Source organism: Balaenoptera ricei, chromosome 19 (assembly GCF_028023285.1).
Source record: "Balaenoptera ricei isolate mBalRic1 chromosome 19, mBalRic1.hap2, whole genome shotgun sequence".
Classification (NCBI taxonomy): Eukaryota; Metazoa; Chordata; class Mammalia; order Artiodactyla; family Balaenopteridae; genus Balaenoptera; species Balaenoptera ricei.
Genome location: NC_082657.1, coordinates 45,278,045 through 45,299,617, shown reverse-complemented (window position 1 = coordinate 45,299,617; position 21,573 = coordinate 45,278,045). Strand labels below are relative to the sequence as shown.

Below are 21,573 nucleotides of genomic sequence, written 5' to 3'. Positions count from 1 at the left end.
CCATGGGTCCAAATCTCACTTGTCCTTCAGGCCCACTGCCAAGGAGCCTTCCCTGATTCCCCAGTCCACACAAATCTCTGCCTCTTAGGGTCAGTGCCATACAACCTAGCTGTCTGTGACGTTAATCTTGCCTCTCAAGCCAATCTCAGAATGTGGGTCTCTCTTGCCCTCCTGGGGCCCCTGGGGCTGTGCCAGCCCACCGGCACGCCCCACGTGGGGTGTCTACTAGACTAGGGCATGGGTGGGGAGGCCCAGGTGTGAGGGGCCAGGCAGAGTACCTCTGCCTCCCCCCTACTCTCCTCCACAAAACTGCCCCTCCTCCTGAAGCCTGCCCCTCAAGTCACAGCTTCCTTATACGACCTCACTGGGTAAGGGTAACTATGCCAACGTGCTGCCCTCAGAGAAACTTCCCTGCCAGTTCTCCACCAGATACCAATCTTTTGGTTGTCTGAGAGAGAACGCCTGACCAGATCTCCTATAGTTACTCTAAGCTGTCCTCTGCTCCCTGGGAGGGCAGTGCAGCAGGTACACGGAGACCGGGCATCTGTACAGGACGCATGGTGTACACACGGCCTCCCCTGGCTGCCACATGTTCCTGTGGGGCTTGCCCACCACATACACCTGAACACTTTCCCAGCTGTAAGTCACACCAGTGACCTGGGACACCTTCAGGGACCCACAGTGCTCACTGCTGAGGACAAGTGAAAGGTCATCCCTGGACAAGTGTGCAGGATGGTTCTGATCTTTATAAATGTAGCCTTCCCCTTTGGGCTACAGGATGCTTCCATGCAGACCCTTTCCTGACTGGCCTCTTAGCAAAAGACAAGTGCATTTTTGTTGGCAAATGGTAAATGGAGCAGTTTGAGGAAGAGGGCCACTCTTGAAACACACCTTCAAACCCAGGCACCTCTGTGCTGTCATGTAGACATCTGTATCGGTGCCCTCAGACACATCCCATCCTGAGCTGCTGAGTACTAGGGGAGAGGGTGGTGCCATATTGATGGGAAGACCGGAAGAACCAAGGGGGGTGTTGAAGTGCTAATGAGCCTGGAGGGCTGAGGAGATGGTGTCCCAGGAGGCTGGGTTGACGTGAGCCTAGACTTGGTACCCAGAACCCGGTTCTGAGTCTCCGGATCACTCTGCCTCTGTATTTGGCCTTGTTCTAATCTAGATAAATGTATCAGAGGGCTAGAGTTCAGTGTGGTTGAAACAGGCAGTATAAATGGGGCCCAAGAGGGGTTGCCAAGGTGGGAGGGGTTCTTAACCAACTTATATTAGATTATTTTTATCCAAAACTTGAAAGGCATTTCCATTAAAGCCTCAGAAGTGACAGACTGCAAGAAATGTTTTCTCTGTTGTGGAAGGGAGAGATGGAGAGGATCATGACTGCAATTACTTTCGGGTTCTACTGTTTTCCCTGGAAACGGTGAAGAGACTTCCTCCTGTGCTGCAGCCGTAGGCTCTAGGAATTGCTTTGGCAGCAAGTGTCCCTTCTCTAGGGACTCATAGAGGTGATGGGCCAAGGCTGTGTTTTGGATGTCACGTAGATTAAAGGTCTTCAGCCAGAAACTGGGAGAGACATGAGAGAGCGAAATTCTGGAGGGAGACTGTGTACAGCAGAAGTGACTGGTCAGTTCTGATTTTCTTTGCAGCAGCAGTGGCTCCCGTTTCTCTTCCTATACCTGGTCACTACCGTGTCCTCAACCGAGGGTGTGGAGAAACGCAGCTGGGCTGGCATGGGGAGACATACTGCCTGGTTGGTGGCTACCGGGCCTACGGGGATGTTCCTTTGGCCACGCCAGCACAGGTGGAAGCAAAGAAGCCAGTCCCCAGACGTGCTCCCTAGAGAAAGTGCCCTCCGGAAGAGTCGGACGAAGACCTGGGTTGCCCCAGACCCGAACTCCGGCGATTGCAGCATGGTGCCAGGAGGTGGACCCCACAGAATCTTGCTGGTTGAGCCATTCTGAAGAGAGGGCAACGGTTTAACTGCCTAAGGCAACGAATGCCTCTTCCTGCAGTGACCCACCCCGTCCCCCAACTGCCAACTGCCACAGATTAGAACGTGCGTCGTTCTGTTTGAGCCTTCCTCAGCCAGGAGCCTCCTTCCACACTAAATGGCCATAAGCAAGGAGCCTCAGAAACTGACGTTTGAAATGAGAGTCTGCCCTGAACATCCCAGGGCTGAAGCTGGCCTGGAAGAAAACGTGACGTTCCTCCGCTCAATCCTCAGGGGCCGAGCCAAGGAGGATGCAGGAGCAGAGACAGGGTGCAGAGAAGCCTTAGCAGTCTACCACATGGGCTCCTGCCCTGAGCCATTGTCAGCGGCCACCACCACAAACCAGGGCGGAGCTGGGTTTTTTGAAACTGAAAGCAGCAATCTGTGGCTTCCCAAAGAGCCCCCTGCCTGGGGTCTCAGGAGGCAGGCTAGAGAGACCCAGGAAGACCTGCTCCCTGAAGCAAGAACAGGATGGAGGGTCAAGCAGCACACACCCTGCCCCGAGGTTCACATGCTCCTTTATTCCCAGCCCTTTCTGTCCCCAGTGGGGTCCCTTCCTGCTCAATAAAATGTTTTTCTGTAACAGATTTCTAGGGTCGCCAGTGCTCAGACTTAGGTCACTACCCCTGTGCTAGGCACTCCTGCTACCCAGGAAAGGTTCCAAAGGTGGAACAGCTCCAGGGGGTGCCAGGGATCAGAGCAAAAACTTGAGAGGCTGGGGATGAAGGAGTTTGGGCACAGTCCCTAAAGCATCTCAGTGGTTGAGCTTCTGTGAGAAGGCACATCCCCTCTGTGTGTGTGTGTGTGTGTGTGTGTGTGTGTGTGTATGTGTGGGGGGGGGGGGGAGGGGGTCCCCAGAGGAGGCAGCTAGGGGGAGGGCCTGAGGCTGAAATGGGGAATGGCGTGCGGCCTCTGAGCAAGCACAGGCACTTAGCCCTTGAGGTTTCTGGGAAAGCTAGAGCCACAAGGGCCACGAGATAAGGCAAGTGTAGCAGCAGAACCCAGGTGCCAGGTCTTTCCTCAGAAACTATACTTCTCCACGAGGCCGGGCCTTCCACGCTGAGGTAGGAGGGATCCTGTCCAGAAGGTCAGCCAGCAGCTCTGGGAGGAAGGTTGCTGCGATGGGGGCTCTGCTGCCATGGAAATGACTTCATTTCCTTCCACTCAAATAGCCTACTGACTGGGCTCCTGCTCTGTTGAGTAAAAGGGTCGTTGACTCTCCCCAGAAGGTTGTTCAGTTCACATCCCAAAAGTCCCTCTATTCAGGCCCTGGGGAGGTGTAGCAACTCCTGAGGGCGCTCTTTCCTGAGGCTGGCTGACAGAAGTGGGGGAGGTTCCTGATAGTTCCCAGGTGCTGGTTGAAGTCCCCAGAGAATGGTCATGCAGGTTGGGGAGTCAAGTAGGTGGAGAGAGAAGGTCGGGGGCAGAGGGCCCCTTCCTGAATCCAGAGCTCACAAGGTTACCCCCCCCCCCCATTTCCAGAAACTCTCTCTTCCCCCACACCAGCCCACATGGCCCAGTACCGGGAAACCGGGAGCCCAGAGCACTTGTGGTCGCAGACACTCGCACGCAGCCCTCAGAGTGGGCGGGACCGGCTGCAGGCAGATGGGGATGAGGTGTGCTCCCGGGAGGCCTCGGGCTGAAGGTGGCCCTCTGAGAGAAGCACCCCAGCTTGGACAGGAAGGTTAGAGGCGGGGGAGAGCAACCTAGGGCGACCCCTCGGAGCAGTGGGAGTGGGAAGAGGGGCAGGGGCGGAGGGAACCCGCTATGGGAGGCGAGCGGGCTCTCAGCAGAGGCCAGCTTAGCCCGCGGGAGCTGCCTCTGAGCAGGGGGCGGGAGGGCAGTGCCGCCCTGTGGCTGCCGGGCTTCGCGGATCGCGGCTCTCCGCACACGGGTCGCAGGGTCCTGTGACTCTGTATCCCCTCCCTCACCCCGCCCCCCCTCGCGAGGCCGCGCCGCTGGGTGGCCTGTGTCGACGGGCAGAACCCCATCCGCCGCCCTTCTCAGACCCGCCTCTGCCCACCCGCCTGGCCCTGCGCAGCTTGCGGCCCGGGGGCCTCGAAGGTCCCCGCGCACTCAGCCAGCGGCCTCTGCTGCGTCTGCTGCTCCTGCTGTGTCTGCTGCTGCGGCCGGTAACCCGTGTCCAGACCACGCCGGGCACCTCCAGCACCCCAAGTCCGCGGGAGCGCACGCGGGCCCTGATGCGGGACTTCCTGCTTGTGGACGGGTGGCTGCAGTGTGTGCGGGCTGGTGGGGGCCGGTGGGGGCCTAGCCTGGCCCTGGGCAGGGGAGGTCCGGAGCATGCAGAGCTAGTGGGGAGGCTCCCTCACACCACCCCTGGATGTCCTCTCCATAATCTATGGATGCCCTTCCCCTTCTCTGTCATCCCCTCCCTGGTGGGAACCCCTCAGCCCAGGCCTCAGCTGCTCCTAGTATAGTCTGTGTGACAGTGTGAGGTGGGGGACCCCCAGGCTGGCCCAGGCCAGGCAATGTGTCCTGCCTGATCCCAAGACCTAAGGAGCCCACCCATTTGCCTTGACCTCCCTCCAGCCACAACGACATGCCCCTGGTCCTGAGGCAGTTTTACCACAATGGGCTACAGGATGTTAATCTGTGCAATTTCAGCCATGGCCAGACCAGCTTGGACAGGCTGAAAGACGGTCTCGTGGGTGCCCAGGTACCAAAGGGACACACAAGGTGCCACCATGGCTGCTGGGGAACGTGGGGCAGTTTGGGGGCCTCAGAGACCACAGGTTAGTCACATTGGAACTAAGTTACCATAGTGACCTAGAAAGTGCCATGCCATGGATGCTGGGGGCTACAGGGGTCACAGTGAGCCAACCTGACGGGCATCCAAGTACCACAGAAAAAGCAACGCATTACATGTGACTTCTGGGCACAGTGAGTGCTGTGCCAGCTGAGGAGGCTATGAGAAGCCCAAGGAGTTCCAAAGCCCAAACTAAGCCCTGGCCTTCCCTCAGTTCTGGTCAGCCTAGGTCCCGTGCCAGACCCACGAACGGGATGCTGTGCGCCTCACCCTGGAGCAAATTGACCTCATCCGCCTCATGTGTGCCTCCTATTCTGAGCTGGAGCGTGTCACCTCAGTTAAAGGTAGACGGGGGACTTCCCTGGTAGTCCAGAGGTTAAGACTCCACGCTTCCACTGCAGGGGGCTCGGGTTTGAGCTCCGGTGGGGGAACTAAGAGCCCTCATTCATGCTGCGCGGCACGGCCAAAAAAAAAAAAAAAAAAGGTAAACAGACTGGTGGTGGTAGGTGCTAGGGACTTCAGTAAGCTACCCCTGCCTCTGAAAATGATCATCTGACCTACCTGCCCCCAGCTCACAACAATACCCGGAAGTTGGCTTGCCTCATTTGTGTGGAGGGCGGCCACTCACTGGACAGTAGCCTCTCCATCTTGCGTACCTTCTATGCACTGGGTGTGCGCTACGTGACACTCACCCACACCTGCAACACGCCCTGGTGAGCGCAGTGCAGATGGTAAGGGCCCGGTGAGGCAGGGATCTGCCCAAGATCACGCTGGGGCCCAAAGCAAGTTTACCCCTGGGATCCAGCCCTGAACCTGGGGTGGGGAGGGGAATGGAGGTTTGCAGAACAAGACTGAATCCCCAGAAGGGCCCTCCTACTGCCAGGCACAGCCCAGTTTGGGTCCCTCCTCTTGCACCAGGGAGTTGCAGGTGTAGACGGTTCCACAGAACCTCTTTCTAGGCTCTTGTAGCCAAGTCATGGCCACCAGTCAGACTGCCTCCTGGCCATCCTGCAGGGCACAGAGCTCAGCAAAGGGTATCCACCCCTTCTACAGCAATGTCAGTTGGCTGACCAGCTTTGGCGAGGTAAGGACCCGGGTTCCATATCCTGCCCCACATGAATGTACAGCCCCGCCTGTTCCCTACAGATAAATGCACACAAGATAAATGCAGCCCTGATGCCCTCTCCCCATCCTGTCCCTGCAGAAGGTGGTGGCAGAAATGAACCGCCTGGGCATGATGGTGGACTTGTCCCATGTCTCGATGCTGTGGCACGGCGAGCCCTAGAAGTGTCACAGGCGCCTGTCATCTTCTCCCACTCAGCTGCCCGGGGTGTGTGCAAGAACACTCGGAATGTTCCTGATGATATCCTGCAGCTTCTGGTGAGAGACTGCCCTGGCCCTCAAACCTAAAGCAAGAGGTTCAAACCAGGAGCCCTTGAACCTGAGCCTCTTCTCCCTCAATTTCCTCAAACCCCAGGTTAAATATCTTCTGCCCCCAAAACCCACGGTCCACAGCCCCTGAACTCTTGAGCCCTAGGTGGGGGTCTAGGTGGTAAGATACTCCTCCAAACCCGGAAACCCAGGGCCAAGACACCACCCAGACCAGGGCTGCGGCTCCTCCATTCACACAAACCAGAGAGGAGACGACTCTGACCTCAACACCTTCCTCACAGGGGCCGAGAGCGTGAACAGGCAGGTGGCTGTGCTGGGGGCCAAGCTGACTGTCCACCGGTCCGCCCCTGCAGAAGAAGAACGGTGGCATCGTGATGGTGCCCTTGTCCGTGCGGGTGCTGCACTGCAACCCGTTAGCCAACGTGCCTACTGTGGCAGGTGAGCCTCACCCTGGGCTCTCTGAAAACTGATTTGGAGCTGAAGCTGGGTCCAAATTTGGGGAGGACTTCAGAAGAGCCCCAGTGGTTTGACCCACCTGTTGGCAATAGGTACACCTCCCAAAAACCCAATAATGGACGGTACACAGCACCTTGGTGCCACGTGGAACTGGAGCCATGGAATCAAAACTGCGATACTGATGGGTATCAGGGAGGCTGTCAGACACAGAGCCCGGGTGCTGCCCATCTGTGCCTCTGCAGGGGCTCCTAAAGCGCACTCCCCCTACCTCTGGCCAAGGGACTGGACAGCTCCTTAGGTCTCTGGGGTCTTCATCAGTTGTACTCTTGTTCCTCTCTCATCCTCCACACCTGGGGAAAGGAGCCCCCACAGGTTCTCAAGGAGACTGGGAGGCAGGGTGAATCTTGGGTGGGAAATGGCCCAAACAGGGGGCTCTGGGGTACACTCCAAATCTGAAGTCCAGTCTAGAGCCAGCTGGGATCACTTCACATCAAATCTCAGGGTCCTCTAATTGGTACTCTCGGTGCCAGGCCATGAAGGAACTGGCCCGTTTGGCCTACAGGCTGCAAAAAGGGGAATCAACAGAGGCCAGTCATCACCCCCACCCCTGCCCTGGAAGCCCCACACTGCTGACTTCCCATTCTTCAGATCACTTCGACCACATCAGGGCAGTCATTGGATGGAAGTTCATCGGGATTGGCGGAGATTATGACGGGGCTGGCCGGTGAGTGCTTCCCCACGGCTTGTCTCAGGCTGGCTGGGCAGCAGTGGGGCTTTCACAGCCACCGTGCCCACCACACTGTGGTCCTCATGGCCTTGACCATAGCCTCAGGTGTGCTGGCCCAACTGGTATCTCCCCTCTCCCAGGGTCTGCTTCCTGGGCTCTCCTGTCTGTTTGGCCCTACTCTAGGTCATCATATTTGTCTAAAACACCACACAGAGCTCATCTGCCCAGCATCTGCGCCCATCCAGTGCCAGCAGACCCACAGCCTCTGAGCAGACTCTTAGCAAGGTCTGGGCTGGGCTGACCATCTTCTCTGCCTGCAGCTGGGTCTGTGCATGCAGGGGGGTCAACCCAGTTCTTAAAAAGCTTTTCTTCTCTTTATAAATGGAGGCAAAAATTGCATTCAGTGGAAGGCATAGATCTTAACAGTACAATTCAATGACTTTTGACGAATAGTCGAGGCGCTTTTGGGGCCTTCCTCTGAAGGATGAAGAGCAGGAGTGAATCATTTACTCTCTCCAAGTCTCCATTTTCCATATCTGACCAGGGCTGGGGTTCAGTGGACCCTGGACACATAGGGCTTTGGTTCTGACTCAGAACCAGGGAACAGGTCTGAGGCCCAATAGCTGGCTGGCTGGCGGCCACACAGGTTCCCACAGGGGCTGGAGGACGTGTCCATATACCCGGTACTGATAGAGGAGTTGCTGAGGCGTGGCTGGAGTGAGGAAGATCTCTGGGGTGTGCTTCGAGGAAACGTGCGGCGGGTCTTCAGACAGGTGGAACAGGTATGCTGGGCTGGGCAAAAGAGTAGCTCTGAGCAGGTGGTCTGAGCAGGTGTACGCGGGGGTGCTGTGAGAGGTGCTGCCCGCTGACTGCCGCCTCCAGGTACGGGAGGAGAACGAGGGACAGAGTCCCTTGGAGAATGAGTTCCCAGATGAGCAGCTGGGCAGCTCTTGCCGCTCCGTCCTCCCACGTCTGCATCAGAGAGAGGATCTGGCTCCAGACCAGAAACTAACCAGAGCTGCGGTTCGTGGGGATCCCATTTTGTCACCTAAGTGGTCATTCTCAAAATCTTGCCCCCACATGGGCCCAGGCCTCACAGTTATTGCTGCCTTCCCAGTCCTCATTGTTTGGCTCTGGTGATCCAGTTAATCCTGCCAGATGTCACTTTGGCAGCCACAGATACCCAACAAAGTTTCCTTGCATGCGAGCACAAACATTTCCTGAAAATAAATATTTTAGAAATGGAATCAGCACGAGTGTCCTTCTCCGTGCTGGGGTCTGTGGTGCAGGCTCCCAATACTGGGGTTTGGTGGGGGACCCTGCAGTTTAGACACCGGATACTCAAGGAAGACCTGTTGGCAGTGGCCTGAGGAAACCCAGGTGGCTTGGCTCAGCACTGGAAGAAGACAGTGGGTGGCTCTGGCTGCGGGAGGGTGGACCTTACTCGGTTCCCTCTGTGTAGCTCACCTCAATCCACATCCTGACCCACTGAGTACCACCTGGGGATCTTTCAGGGAATTCTGGTTCAGATGCCCAAGAAGAGAACATGCCTAGATCACAAATGATCTTTGTACCTATTTGCACAGAGCCCAGAATCTCAGGCTACTTAATGGGCCGTGGACCTCCAATGGCTAGACTGCTCTGGATGTGGGCACACCCCCTCCCCTGTTCCTCAGGGACTTCCTCTCTAATCGGTTCAGGCTACTTAGACAACCACCCCATCTTCCCCCAGTTCATTAATGATAATAGCAACTGCATTAATTATAGCCAAGATTGAGTTAATACATTGAGTTAATAATGAGACGTAGGGCCTCCCTGGTGGCGCAGTGGTTAAGAATCCACCTGCCAATGCAGGGGACACGGGTTCGAGCCCTGGTCCAGGGAGATTCAACATGCCGCGGAGCAACTAAGCCTGTGTGCCACAACTACTGAGCCTGCACTCTAGAGCCAGCGTGCCACAACTACTGAGCCCCGCGTACCTAGAGCCCATGCTCTGCAACGGGAGAGGCACCGCAATGAGAAGCCCGTGCACTGCCCCCGGGAGTGGCCCCCACTTGCCGCAAGTAGAGAAAGCCCACACGCAGCAGTGAAGACCCAGCGCAGTCAAAAATAAATAAAATAAAATAAATTTATTTAAAAAATAACGAGAGGTAATAATAATAAATAACATGATAAAAAAAGATAATGACTAATAAAAGATAATAGTTAATACTAACAATCTACACATATCCCATTGGCTGAGCAATTACATCCCAGCTATATATCCAAGAGGAATGCATACATATGTTCTCCAGTTCCCTAAAGAGGTATATGAAATAATATTTATAGCAGCACTATTCATAATAACACCAAATGCATTTCAAAATCAAACTTAACTGAAAAAAAAAAAATCAAACTTCTAGGAGCCAAAGACCAAAGGTTGTTTTTTGTTTTTTGGGGTTTCTTTTTTGCCACACTGTGCGGTTTGTGGGATTTTAGTTTCCCGACCAGGAACTGAACCCTTGCCTTCGGTAAGGAGAACGCGGAGTCCTAACCCCTGGACCACCAGGGAATTCCCCCAAAGATTATCTTAAAAGCTGTCATAATCAGCTCGGTGGGATAGAGGGGTGGGAGGGAGGGAGACGCAAGAGGGAAGAGATATGGGGATATATGTATATGTATAGCTGATTCACTTTGTTATAAAGCAGAAACTAACACAACATTGTAAAGCAATTATACTTCAATAAAGATGTTAAAAAAAAAAAGGTGTCATATTAAAACAAATCACATTAGGGAATTACCTGGTGGTCCTGTGGTTAGGACTTGGTGCTTTCACTGCTGGGGCCCGGGTTCAATCCCTGCTCGTGGAACTAAGATCCTGCAAGCCACGAGGCGCAGCCAAAAAAAATCACTTTAACTTGTGTAACAACAATAAAACTGACAACTGAATTTTCAACAGAAATAATGGAAATCCACACACAGTGGAACACCTTTAGTCTGATGAAAGTAACTACCAATGTTGACTTCTGTGGACAGTGAAAATATTCTTCAAAAATGAAGGAAAGTGGGCTTCCCTAGTGGCGCAGTGGTTAAGAATCCGCCTGCCAATGCAGGGAACACGGGTTCGGGCCCTGGTCCGGGAAGATCACACATGCCGCGGAGCAACTAAGCCTGTGCACCACAACTACTGAAGTCCGCGCGCCTAGAGCCCGTGCTCCGCAACAAGAGAAGCCACCGCAATGAGAAGCCCTCACACCGCAATGAAGAGTAGCCCCCACTCACCACAACTAGAGAAAGCCCGTGTGCAGCAATGAAGACCCAATGCAGCCGAAATAAAATACATAAATTTTTTAAAAAATGAAGGAAAGTAAATACATTTTTGGACCAACAAAAGGAGAGAGAGAAATTGGAAATATACAAACCACCTAATGGGAATATCAATTATTATGGGAAAGTGCATATCAAATAGAAACTAAGCAGATTATAGGTGTCCTAGTTTCACGTTTGAAATGGACGTATAAAAATTTAAACAGAGTCTTCGGATTTTGAATTTTTAACTGGAGAAAAGTTATGTTCTATGAATACATCTGATTTGTCAAAAGCAGCCACTGACTTGCCTGCTACATATTCTGAAATTTTAAGTCATATAGAAATTCCAACTGACGGCTTTAAGAAACACGCAACATTGACCCTTTGTAATATAAAATCGGCATTGTGTTTGGATCTTCTAAAATTGATTCACAAATTTTGCTCAGTGGAATCGTATCCAAATTTGGGAATAGCCTTGAAAAAATTTTTAGCTATACTAGTTATGGTGGCATCCTGCAATAGAAGTCTCAGTAAGCTGCAGTTATTTTTAAAAATTACTGAAGAATGTCACTTGGTCAAGAGAAATTGTCAAACATTCAATCTATCAATAGAAAATGAACTAAGCAAAGAAGCAGGTTTTGAAAATATTATTCATGAGTTTGCTTCCATTAAAGCCAGAGAAATAAAATTATAATTCTGGTTTGAGTATAAGTAAAATATGGAAACATAAAATAGTATTGTGAGTTTTAATACACCTACTTTTAAGTTCTTCCATTTTTTTCAACTATTTTAATATTCTGGAAAAAACTAACCATTAAAAAATACATTTATAATGTGTATAGAAGTACACATTTTTCCTCTTGCCTCAGGGTCCAAGTTGGCTGGTCTCTGAATTGTTACTCAGAAAGTTCTAATAGTGCTTTCTATTTGTTTCACCTGTTCTCTTCTTGCTTGACTTCTTTTGGATGGATTGAGCAGTGCTCCGAGATCACCTTAATCCCATTTCAGAGCCTTCCAAGCTGAGCTGATCCAGCTCCGAGTCCAATTAGGGGGAAATGGGAAGAGGTGGAGGTTACTAGAAGATAGAAGCTTATAGAAGGGCCCTGTGTTGCTGGCGCTCAGACCTCTAAGGTCTCTAAGGCTCTGCTCAGTCGGTACAGGTGTTCTGAATGGGCATGACAGGGCTGCTCAACGATGGCCAGAAGAAGTTGGAGCTCGCAGCCAACTGCCACTGCTGGAGCCGCAATGACATAAACACAAAAAATGAGAGAGACATTCCTGTTTTCCTCTCCTGTCTTTCCATCTCCCTTTCTCTGGTAACTCCTACTGGCAGAATGTAATAGGAAGCCAGCTGGGTGGCTAGGAAATGTGGTTTCAAGAGTTCAAGCCCCAGCCTCACAGAGCAGAGAATAACAGAAGGCTGGATCTGCAGTTGAGAGACAATTGTTTGATAACCAGGATTGCTGAGGCCTGATTCACTCTTTCCCCTAGGGTGTGCTGTCTTGTGTTCCAACGCCTCAGGGTTCTCCCTTACTTTTGGGGGACCCTGGATACTAATCTCTATTTCCTTAGCCCCACAAAGTCCCTAGTGGAAGAAACAGCCCAAAGACCTGGCCCACCTCTGGGTTTCCACCCTCCCTGATCCTTCACAAGTAATTTTTCAATATCTTGTTAACTCCCTGATGCCTTCAAGAAGATCCTTTTTATATTTTTCCCAACCTTTCTAATGATTGTCAGGAGGACTGTAACTTTGCTTTATTTACTTAGTCAACCAAAACCAGACATTTGAAACTGCATATGCATTAATTTGATAACATTTTAAAATTAACTGTAAACATTATGCCCTCTCCTTTTACCTAAGACTAATATAGGAAACAAATGTATATGAAAAGCTTCTGCACTTCTGAGAAACTATCAGCAAAGTCATCATTCATTAAGTTGTTTAACGTCACCTAAACGAAGACCTCTGTGGCAGGTCAGCTCAGATGTATGAGTCACCAGAAATATAAACACCTCCACCCCCCTTTGTCCTTCCTGAGCTGAGGAAGGCAAGCTGGAGGCAACCAGGTCAGACTTTGTCCTTGCCCCTGAGGCATGAGAAAGGGGCAGTGATGGACAGGGGGCAGTGGTCACCAGAGGCCAAGGTCCCTCTGGTACCGAGAGGGGAGGCCGGCTTGTCAGGGAGTCCAAGAGAGAGGAGACACATACAAATGCAAAAGGGGGGGACAACTCAGACTAGATTTCAGCCTGTGTTGTTGGCCCCTCTCAGCCTGGCAGGACCTGATGCAGGCCCAGGAGGCTCAGATGCCACCCAACTGCAGTTTTGAGATCAGTTCCCCCTAAACCATAGCTTTTTCTACAGAAAACAAAGAATTATACTGGCCAGCTGGGAAACCACCTTGTCCTGAAGGAGGAGTTCTGCCTGTCCTTAGGAGACTAAGCCTCTCATGCTCTTAGCACCAAGGGCCCTAACTGGACCTTGTCCCCCTAGTCTGTGCCTTGCAGACTCTTCCAGCTCTTCCCCCACAGCACAGTCATCCTGCTCAAACCAGACCTTTGCCTAGGCTATTGGCCAATCCAGATGCCCTCTCCACTCCCCTGCGGTATCCAAGCCCCATCCTTTCAAGGCTCAGCCACTGTTCTGGTGCCTTCATGAACCTCTTACCACCATGGCCAGCCTTCACCAGCACTGCCTCCGACTTCCCTCAGCCAGGATGACCATATACAAAAAAAGATGAGACATAAATTGACCAGGGAGTAGGTAACCCCCTTCCCAAGATGGCGACCATTAACTAATGTTTAGTATGTATATTCCTCTAGGGTCTTTTGTGTGTGTGTGTGTGTGTGTAACAACACATGCACAGAAGTAAATTTTAACACGAGATACTAAAACAAAATGGTCTCCCATAAGTATTATTCTTAAATTTCATTTTTATTAAAAATATATAGGGAATCACCTTTCTGTCAGTCAAAACATACAGATCTAATTCACTCTTCTGAATTCTAATTCTTCCTAGAATTTCATGGAATATTTAACCCATTGGAGGGCGGGCATATCCCTGCAACTAAAACCCCACATGGACCTGCGACCTGCCTGGCTAGAGGTGAAATTAGGAAGATTCCTGGACCCCTCCCAGTTCCCCCACTGGCCTCCTCCCCGAGTCCGTAGGTACACACAGCTCGGGAGGGGTGGCTGGAGGGCCGGGAGCAAGGGCGGAGGGAGCCCGCGATGCATCGCTAGCGGGCGCTCGCAACAGAAGCCAGCCTGGCCCACTAGGGCGCCGTCCTAGTCCGGGCGGGAAGATCCTACCGCCCCCTGGCGGCCACGCTGTGAGGCGGCATTATGGGTCCCCGCGCGTCTGTCGAGCGTCCTGACTCCAGCCGCTTCAGACGAGGCCGCGCCGCTGGGTCACCTACATCGACGGTTGGGACCCCATCGTCGCCTTCTGACCCTCGCCCGCCCCTCTCAGGCTCTCGAGACCCGCCTCTGCCCGCCTGCTCGGCCCTGTGAAGCATGCCGCCCGTAGGCCGCAAGGCTCCCCGCGCGCTCACCTGTTGGCCTCTTCTGCGTCTGCTGCTCCTGCTGTGGCTGCTGCTGTGGCCGGTAACCCGCGCCCGGACCACGCAGGGAACCCCCAGCGCCTCGACCCGGCCGGACACCTCCAGCGCCCCAACAGTGCCGGGCTCCCCGAGAGCCCCGAGTCTGCATGAGCGCGCGCGGGCCCTGATGCGGGACTTCCGGCTCGTGGATGGGTGCGTCGGTGCGGCGTGCCGGCTGGTGGGGGCTGAACCCGCCCCTGGGCAGGAGAGGAAGGGCTAGTAGGAGGCTCCCTCACACCACCCCTCTCTCTTCCATCACCCATGGCGCCTTCCTCCCCATTACCCCGTTGCCGGTGGAACCCCCCCCCCACCTAAGAACTCCTCCTCAGGACTACCGTCTGTGTGAGGGGGGAGGTGGGCTGAGACAGAACAGGCCCATGACCTGGAGGCCACGTCCTCTACTCTTACTTTGTCTTGACCCCCCCCCCCCCCCCCCCAGCCAGAACCACCTGCCCCTGCTCCTGAAACAGCATTTCCGGAACAAGCTACAGGAGGTCAACCTGCGCAATTTCAGCCTTGGCCAAACCAGCCTGGACAAGCTCAGGGATGGCCTTGTGGGTGCCCAGGTACCAGAGGGACACACTTAACGGCCGCTGGGGAATGTGGGGGCCACAGGAACCTGGGTAGACAGGCCTCTGACTATCAGAGGACACGCAGTCTGCCATCATGGGGCTGCTGGAGAGTGCAGGGGTGTTGGAGGTCAAAGCTGGCCAGCGGCATGGTTGCCCAGGTTCTGTGGAGACTCCAAGAAAGTGATCAGATAATCCCTGGCGAGCGTGGGGGCTCTGAAACCACAAAGGATATGGTGGATTGCCTTTGGGGCATTCACATATCACATGGACAAACAGCAGGTGAGGACGGGTCCCGCCAGTTTGGCTGCTGGCAGCAAGCTGAATAATCAAGGTACCACGGGGTCATGCAGTGCCGCACTCAGGGCCACTGACCCAGATGAGTACCTTGGGGGCTGAGGAGGAGTAGCAGGCCAAGGGCACTTGGAGACCACCCTGATCTCATTCTGGACCCCTGGGCCAACCCCCAGTTCTGGTCAGCCTATGCACCATGCCACACCCAAGACCAGGATGCTGTGCGCCTCACGCTGGAGCAGATTGACCTCATTCGTCGCGTGTGTGCCTCCTACTCTGAACTGGAGCTTGTGACCTCAGCCAGAGGTGGGCTGGGGAATGGGAGGATAGTCAGGGCCTCACTCTGGTGGTTCTGGCCCTGGGCTCTGACCGCTTGATTCTCTGCCCTCTTCTAGGACTGAACAGCACTCAAAAGCTGGCTTGCCTTATTGGTGTGGAGGGTGGTCACTCACTAGACAGCAGCCTCTCTGTGCTGCGCAGTTTCTATCTGCTGGGAGTACGCTACCTGACACTCACCTTCACCTGCAACACGCCCTGGTGAGCAGTGCCTGGCCAGGGTGGAACGGTAGACGCATGGTGGGGAAACTGCCAGAGAGGTGAGGACAGAGGGGTCCACAGAGGGAGGCTGTGGGGTCTCAGCAGATCCCTCATACTCCCAGAAAGCAGCTGGTCCGGATCCTCACCCTGTTCTGAGGTGGGATGGATGGACAAAGAGCCTGGAAGTCCAGGCTCTGTTGGCCAAGGTAGGGCCTGCTAGATTGCCTTCCTCTGGCTGTCCTTCAGGGCAGAGAGTTCCACCAAGTTTCAACACTTCTACACCGACATCAGTGGGTTGACAAGCTTTGGTGAGGTAAGGACTCCTTTTCCATATCCTACCCCTCACATTCCCTACAGATATGCGCATACACGTGCGTCCCTCCTGACCCCCCCCCCCGCAAAAAAAAACCCCACCTGTCCCTGCAGAAGGTGATAGGGGAAATGAACCGCCTGGGCATGATGGTGGACTTGTCCTACGGGTCGGATACCTTGGCGTGGCAAGCCCTGAAGGTGTCAAGGGCCCCTGTGATCTTCTCCCACTCAGCTGCCAAGGCTGTGTGCGACAATATGCTGAATGTTCCCGATGACGTCCTGCAACTTCTGGTGAGCAGCCACCCCAGCCCTCAAACCTGGGACTAGGCATGCTTCATCCAAAGATCCTTTTTTTTTTTTTTAATATTTACTTATTTATTTATTTGGTTGTGCTGGGTCTTAGTTGCAGCAGGCGGGCTCCTTAATTGCAGCATGAGAACTCTTAGTTGCAGCATGCGTGTGGGATCTAGTTCCCTGACCAGGGATCGAACCCGGGCCCCCTGCATTGGGAGTGGGGAGTCTTAACCACTGCACCACCAGGGAAGTCCCTATCCAAAGACCCTTGACCCTGAACAAAGCTACCAGCCCAGGCCTCACTCACCCTTGGATCCAAGGCTGGTTAACCCTCCCCCATCTCTGAAACTCAAGGCCAAATCCATTCCACCCAGGGGCCAAGAGAAGTGAAGCCTTACCCAACCCCTCAGGCCAGGAGTGAGCACTTACCCTATCAGGGCCCCCAGGGCATAGGTGGCAGGCCATCAGGCTGGAAGTGCCCAGCTGAGTGTCCATTTGTTTATCCATGTAGAAGAAAAATGGTGGCATTGTTATGGTGTCGCTGTCCACGGGGGTGCTGCCGTGTAACCTGTTTGCTAATGTGTCCACCGTGGCAAGTGAGCCCTGCTTCGACTCCTTGTGCAGTTGTAGCTTGGCCTGTGGCCGCTAGGGCCCTCAGGACAGCTCTAGGCGTCTGGCATACCTGCTGGGCCCTGGGCAGGCCTCCCAACAGCCCAGGGGAGCAGACACAGCTCTTCACTGCCCTGAACCCAGATCTAGGGCTACAACCAGTGCTGATGGGTTTGGGGGAGGCAATTGCCTCTGCCTCCGAGTCTCACGTTTGCTCCCACATCTCTGGAAAGGACAGGCAGAGCCCCGCAACCAGGCTCTCAAGGAACCCAGAGGCGTGGTGGCTCCTGGGCAGGAAAAGATCCAAAGGGGTTGGTGGCCCTGAGGTTCACTCTGGGTCCGGTGTCTAGCCTATAGCCACTTCAGAACTCACAATGGGCTGGGAGCTCTGTGGAGTCAGCTGTTATGTCCTAGAGTGCTGTGGGCAGGGGATTGACCACGCTGAGCTCCCCCAGACCAGGGCTGGTCCCAGGATCTAACTCCAGCCTCGTGCTGCCCACCACAACCCTCACCCCCTAGATCACTTTGACCACATCAGGGCTGTCACTGGATCTGAGTTCATCGGGATTAGCGGAAACTATGATGGGTCTGGCCGGTGAGTGTTTCCCTGGGGTTTGTCTTGGGTGGGGGTTCAGTGGGGAGTCCTTTAGTCTCAGTTCCTTATCCCATGGTCCTCCCATCCTTCAGGCCTCCACCACAGACTCTGGCCTTCCAGCCCACCTGACATCTCCCCACTCCCAGGACCTGTTTCCTGGACTCTCCCTGTCCCTCCTGTGGCCCAGTGGACCCATTCCCACTCCAAGCCATCACAGTTAAGTACCCACCCCCTCACAGGAGACCTCATCTGCCCAGCACATGCTCTACTCCCAGCCCAGCAGATGTGCTGTGGACTGAGCATCTGCTCAGCAGGTAAATGCTGCAGAAGCCCAGTCTTCAAGGAGCTTCCAAGTTCCATTCAGTAGCCTGAAGAACACAGACCTTCATTTCCCACATGTAGCTGGGGCTGGTATGACAGTGGGCCCTAGGCCAGAATCGGGTCCACAGCTAGCCAGCTGGTGGCCACACAGGTTCCCTGAGGGGCTGGAGGACGTGTCCACATACCCGGTACTGATAGAGGAGTTGCTGAGGCGTGGCTGGAGGGAGGAAGAGCTGCAGGGTGTCCTTCGTGGAAACCTGCTGCGGGTCTTCAGACAAGTGGAACAGGTATGCTGGGCTGGGCAAAAAGATGGTTCAGTGTTTCAGCGGGTGACGGGCGTGGGAGGGTGGGTGCTGGGGAAGCCACTGACTGCTGACTTTCATCCCCAGGTGAGAGAGGAAAACAGTGGCCAGAGCCCTGCGGAGGATGAATTTCCAAACAGGCAGGTGGGCAGGTCGTCCCACTCCCACCTGACTCAGCCTCAGAATGAACACCTGGCCGCACACCATGTGGGAAACAAGTGGCCAACCAATCAGGCCTTCCAGAGGCCCTCAAAAGCCTCCCCACACGTCGTTCTAGGCCTCATGGCTGCTGCCACCTTCTCAATCCTCATCCTATGGCTCTAGTGACCTGGCCAGTCCTCCAGAGGTCACTGTGTCAAAGTCTCACAAAGTTCCCCTCCTAGTGGTCCAGGCACAAACATAGGTATGCTGAGAATAAACACTTTGGGTACAGAGCCAGGTGTGAATGTCCTTCCTTCTTCACAGGCAGGGGGGTTGGGTCTGGTGGGCTCTTGGTTGGTGAGCGGTCTTATGTTCTAGACCCAGCTGCTCAAGATGGGTGGTTCCCATTGGCCTCCAGCTTTGTCTTTCTCAGGAAAGGCAGAGGCATCTTACCTTATTCTTATTCTAAAAGCCTGAGCCCACAGAAGAGCACTAAGGAATCAAGTGTAGAGTTGATCCCATCATGGAGTGTGACAGTGGTAGTTCCCAATGTCTCTCTGAAAGGTTTAAAAATTTGTTTGTTTGTTTGTTTGTTTTTAAAGGGTGATACCTTTTATAGCATAAACTAACTTGTTTGGAAATATCAAGAGAGAAAGCATGAAAAGCTTTTAGATTTTTCAGATAAGGTCCTCTTTTTTTTCTTAAACTGATTTTTTAATGGAGGTGGAGAAATCAGGTCTTGAAAAGAAAAAAAAAGGAACATAGTGCCATCTGCTCAGCTTACTACAGGCCTTCCATCTCGGACCACTTTCCTCTCCCAATCCGCAAGGGTGGGCCAGAGCCAGATCGAAGTTCCTTCCATGGGAACTTGAAATTAGCAGAGAGACTATAGTGCCACATATGACATAAATTGTGTCCATATGTGTGTGGGTCTCTCTTTGAATTCTGTTCCATTCATTTGGGCTATTTGTTTATTGTAGTATTAATACTATAAAGTTTTAATCACGGCAACTTTAGTTTTTTTAATTAATTTATTTTTGGCTGCATTGGGTCTTCGTTGCTGCACACGGGCTTTCTCTAGTTGCGGCGAGCGGGGGCTACTCTTCGTTGCAGTGCACGGGCTTCTCATTGCGGTGGCTTCTCTTGTTGCGGAGCACGGGCTCTAGGCGCGCAGGCTTCAGTAATTGTGGCACGCGGACTCAGTAGTTGTGGCTCGCGGGCTCTAGAGCGCAGGCTCAGTAGCTGTGGTGCACGGGCTTAGTTGCTCAGCGGCATGTGGGATCTTCCCGGACCGGGGCTCAATGTCCCCTGCATTGGTAGGCGGATTCTTAACCACTGGGCCACCAGGGAAGTCCCATCTCGGCAACTTTAAAACAAGTCTTGACATCAAGTAGAGTGAGTCTTCCCACTTTAAGAGCATCATATCAGTAAATATTTGATCAGATAAGTAGATCCACAGTGAATGATATAAAATAAGAGATTTATTATAGGGATTAGACTTTATGCACATATAGGAGACAATGGAAAAGGCTGCTTGATCTGGTGTTGGGTCTTAAATCTGTACGGGTAAGCTGGGCCAGAGTTAAAAAGGAGAGCTGGATGTGAGGTGGAGGAGAACCTGAATGAACCCATAAGGACAAACTGGAACAACTGGATATCCATTTGTGAAAAAAAAAAAAAAAAAAGGATATTGACCCCTAGTTCACACCATATAGAATAAAACATACAAAATAAAATTAATTTGAGTATGTTATTGTTCCAAATGTGAAAGATAAAAGTACAAAACTCTTAGAAAGGGACGTCCCTGGTGGTCCAGTGGCTAAGACTCAGCGCTCCCAATGCAGGGGACCCGGCTTTGATTCCTGGTCAGGGAACTAGATTGCACATGCTGCAACTAAGAGTTCACATGCCACAGCTTAAAAGATCCCACATGCCGCAACGAAGATCCCGCACCAGCAATGAAGATCCAGAGTGCCGCAACTAAGACCCAGCACGCTCTTCAATAAGTGATGCTGGGAAAACTGGACAGCTACATGTAAAAGAATGAAATTATGAACACTAACACCATACACAAAAATAAACTCAAAATGGATTAAAGACCTAAATGTGAGACCAGACACTATAAAACTCTTAGAGGAAAACACAGGAAAAACACTCTTTGACATAAATCACGACAAGATCTTTTTTGACCCACCTCCTTGAGCAATGGAAACAAAAACAAAAATAAACAAATGGGACCTAATGAAACTTAAAAGCTTTTGCACAGCAAAGAAAACTATAAACAAGATGAAAAGACAACCCTCAGAATGGGAGAAAATATTTGCAAACAAATCAACGGACAAAGGATTAATCTCTAAAATATATAAACAGCTCATGCAGCTCAATATTAAGGAAACAAACACCTCAATCAAAAAATGGGCAGAAGACCTAAATAGACATTTCTCCAAGACATACAGATGGCCAAGAAGCACATGAAAAGCTGCTCAACATCACTAATTATTAGAGAAATGCAAATCAAAACTACAATGAAGTATCACCTCACACCTGTCAGAATGGGAATCATCAGAAAATCTACAAACAACAAATGCTGGAGAGGGTGTGGAGGAAAGGGGACCCTCTTGCACTGTTGGTGGGAATGTAAATTGATACAGGCACTATGGAGAACAGTATGGAGGTTCCTTAAAAAACTAAAAATAGGGCTTCCCTAGTGGCGCAGTGGTTGAGAGTCTGCCTGCCAATGCAGGGGACACGGGTTCGAGCCCTGGTCTGGGAAGATCCCACATGCCGCAGAGCAGCTGGGCCCGTGAGCCACAGGTACTGAGCCTGCGCGTCTGGAGCCTGTGCTCCGCAACAAGTGAGGCCGCGGTGGTGAGAGGCCCGCGCGCCGCGATGAAGAGTGGCCCCCGCTTGCCACAACTAGAGAAAGCCCTCGCACAGAAACGAGGACCCAACACAGCCATAAATAAATAAATAAAATAAATTTTTTTAAAAAAACTAAAAATAGAACTACCATATGACCCAGCAATCCCACTACTGGGCATATACCCAGAGAAAACCATAATTCAAAAAGACACATTCACCCCAGTGTTCATTGCAGCACTATTTACAGTAGCCAGGACATAGAAGCAACCTAAGTGTCCATCGACAGATGAATGGATAAAGAAGATGTGGTGCATATATACAATGGAATATTACTCAGCCGTAAAAAGGAACGAAATTGAGTTATTTGTGATGAGGTGGATGGACCTAGAGTCTGTCATACAGAGTGAAGTAAGTCAGAAAGAGAAAAACAAATACCGTATGCTAGCACATATATATGGAGTCTAAAAAGATGGTCCTGATGAACCTAGGGGCAGGACAGGAATAAAGACAC

The 21,573-nt window shown here is 52.5% G+C and overlaps 1 protein-coding gene and 1 pseudogene across 2 annotated transcripts; both read left to right on the top strand.

The window, feature by feature from the left end:
• Positions 1–3,763: 3,763 nt before the first annotated feature.
• Positions 3,764–8,507, top strand: LOC132352965 (dipeptidase 2-like; annotated as a pseudogene).
• Positions 8,508–14,140: 5,633 nt separating this feature from the next.
• On the top strand, positions 14,141–18,420 carry DPEP3 (dipeptidase 3). 2 transcript variants are annotated; one of them, XM_059904126.1, is made up of 10 exons: positions 14,141–14,379; positions 14,666–14,792; positions 15,266–15,395; positions 15,485–15,626; positions 15,873–15,939; positions 16,053–16,229; positions 16,747–16,828; positions 17,361–17,436; positions 17,909–18,044; positions 18,147–18,420. In XM_059904126.1, the coding sequence occupies exons 1-10, from the start codon at positions 14,141–14,143 to the stop codon at positions 18,381–18,383; spliced, it is 1,413 nt and encodes a 470-aa protein (XP_059760109.1). In that variant the 3' UTR covers positions 18,384–18,420. The 2 variants fall into 2 exon arrangements, with proteins under 2 accessions (XP_059760109.1, XP_059760108.1); XM_059904125.1 differs by having other exon boundaries at positions 16,744–16,828.
• Positions 18,421–21,573: the final 3,153 nt, after the last annotated feature.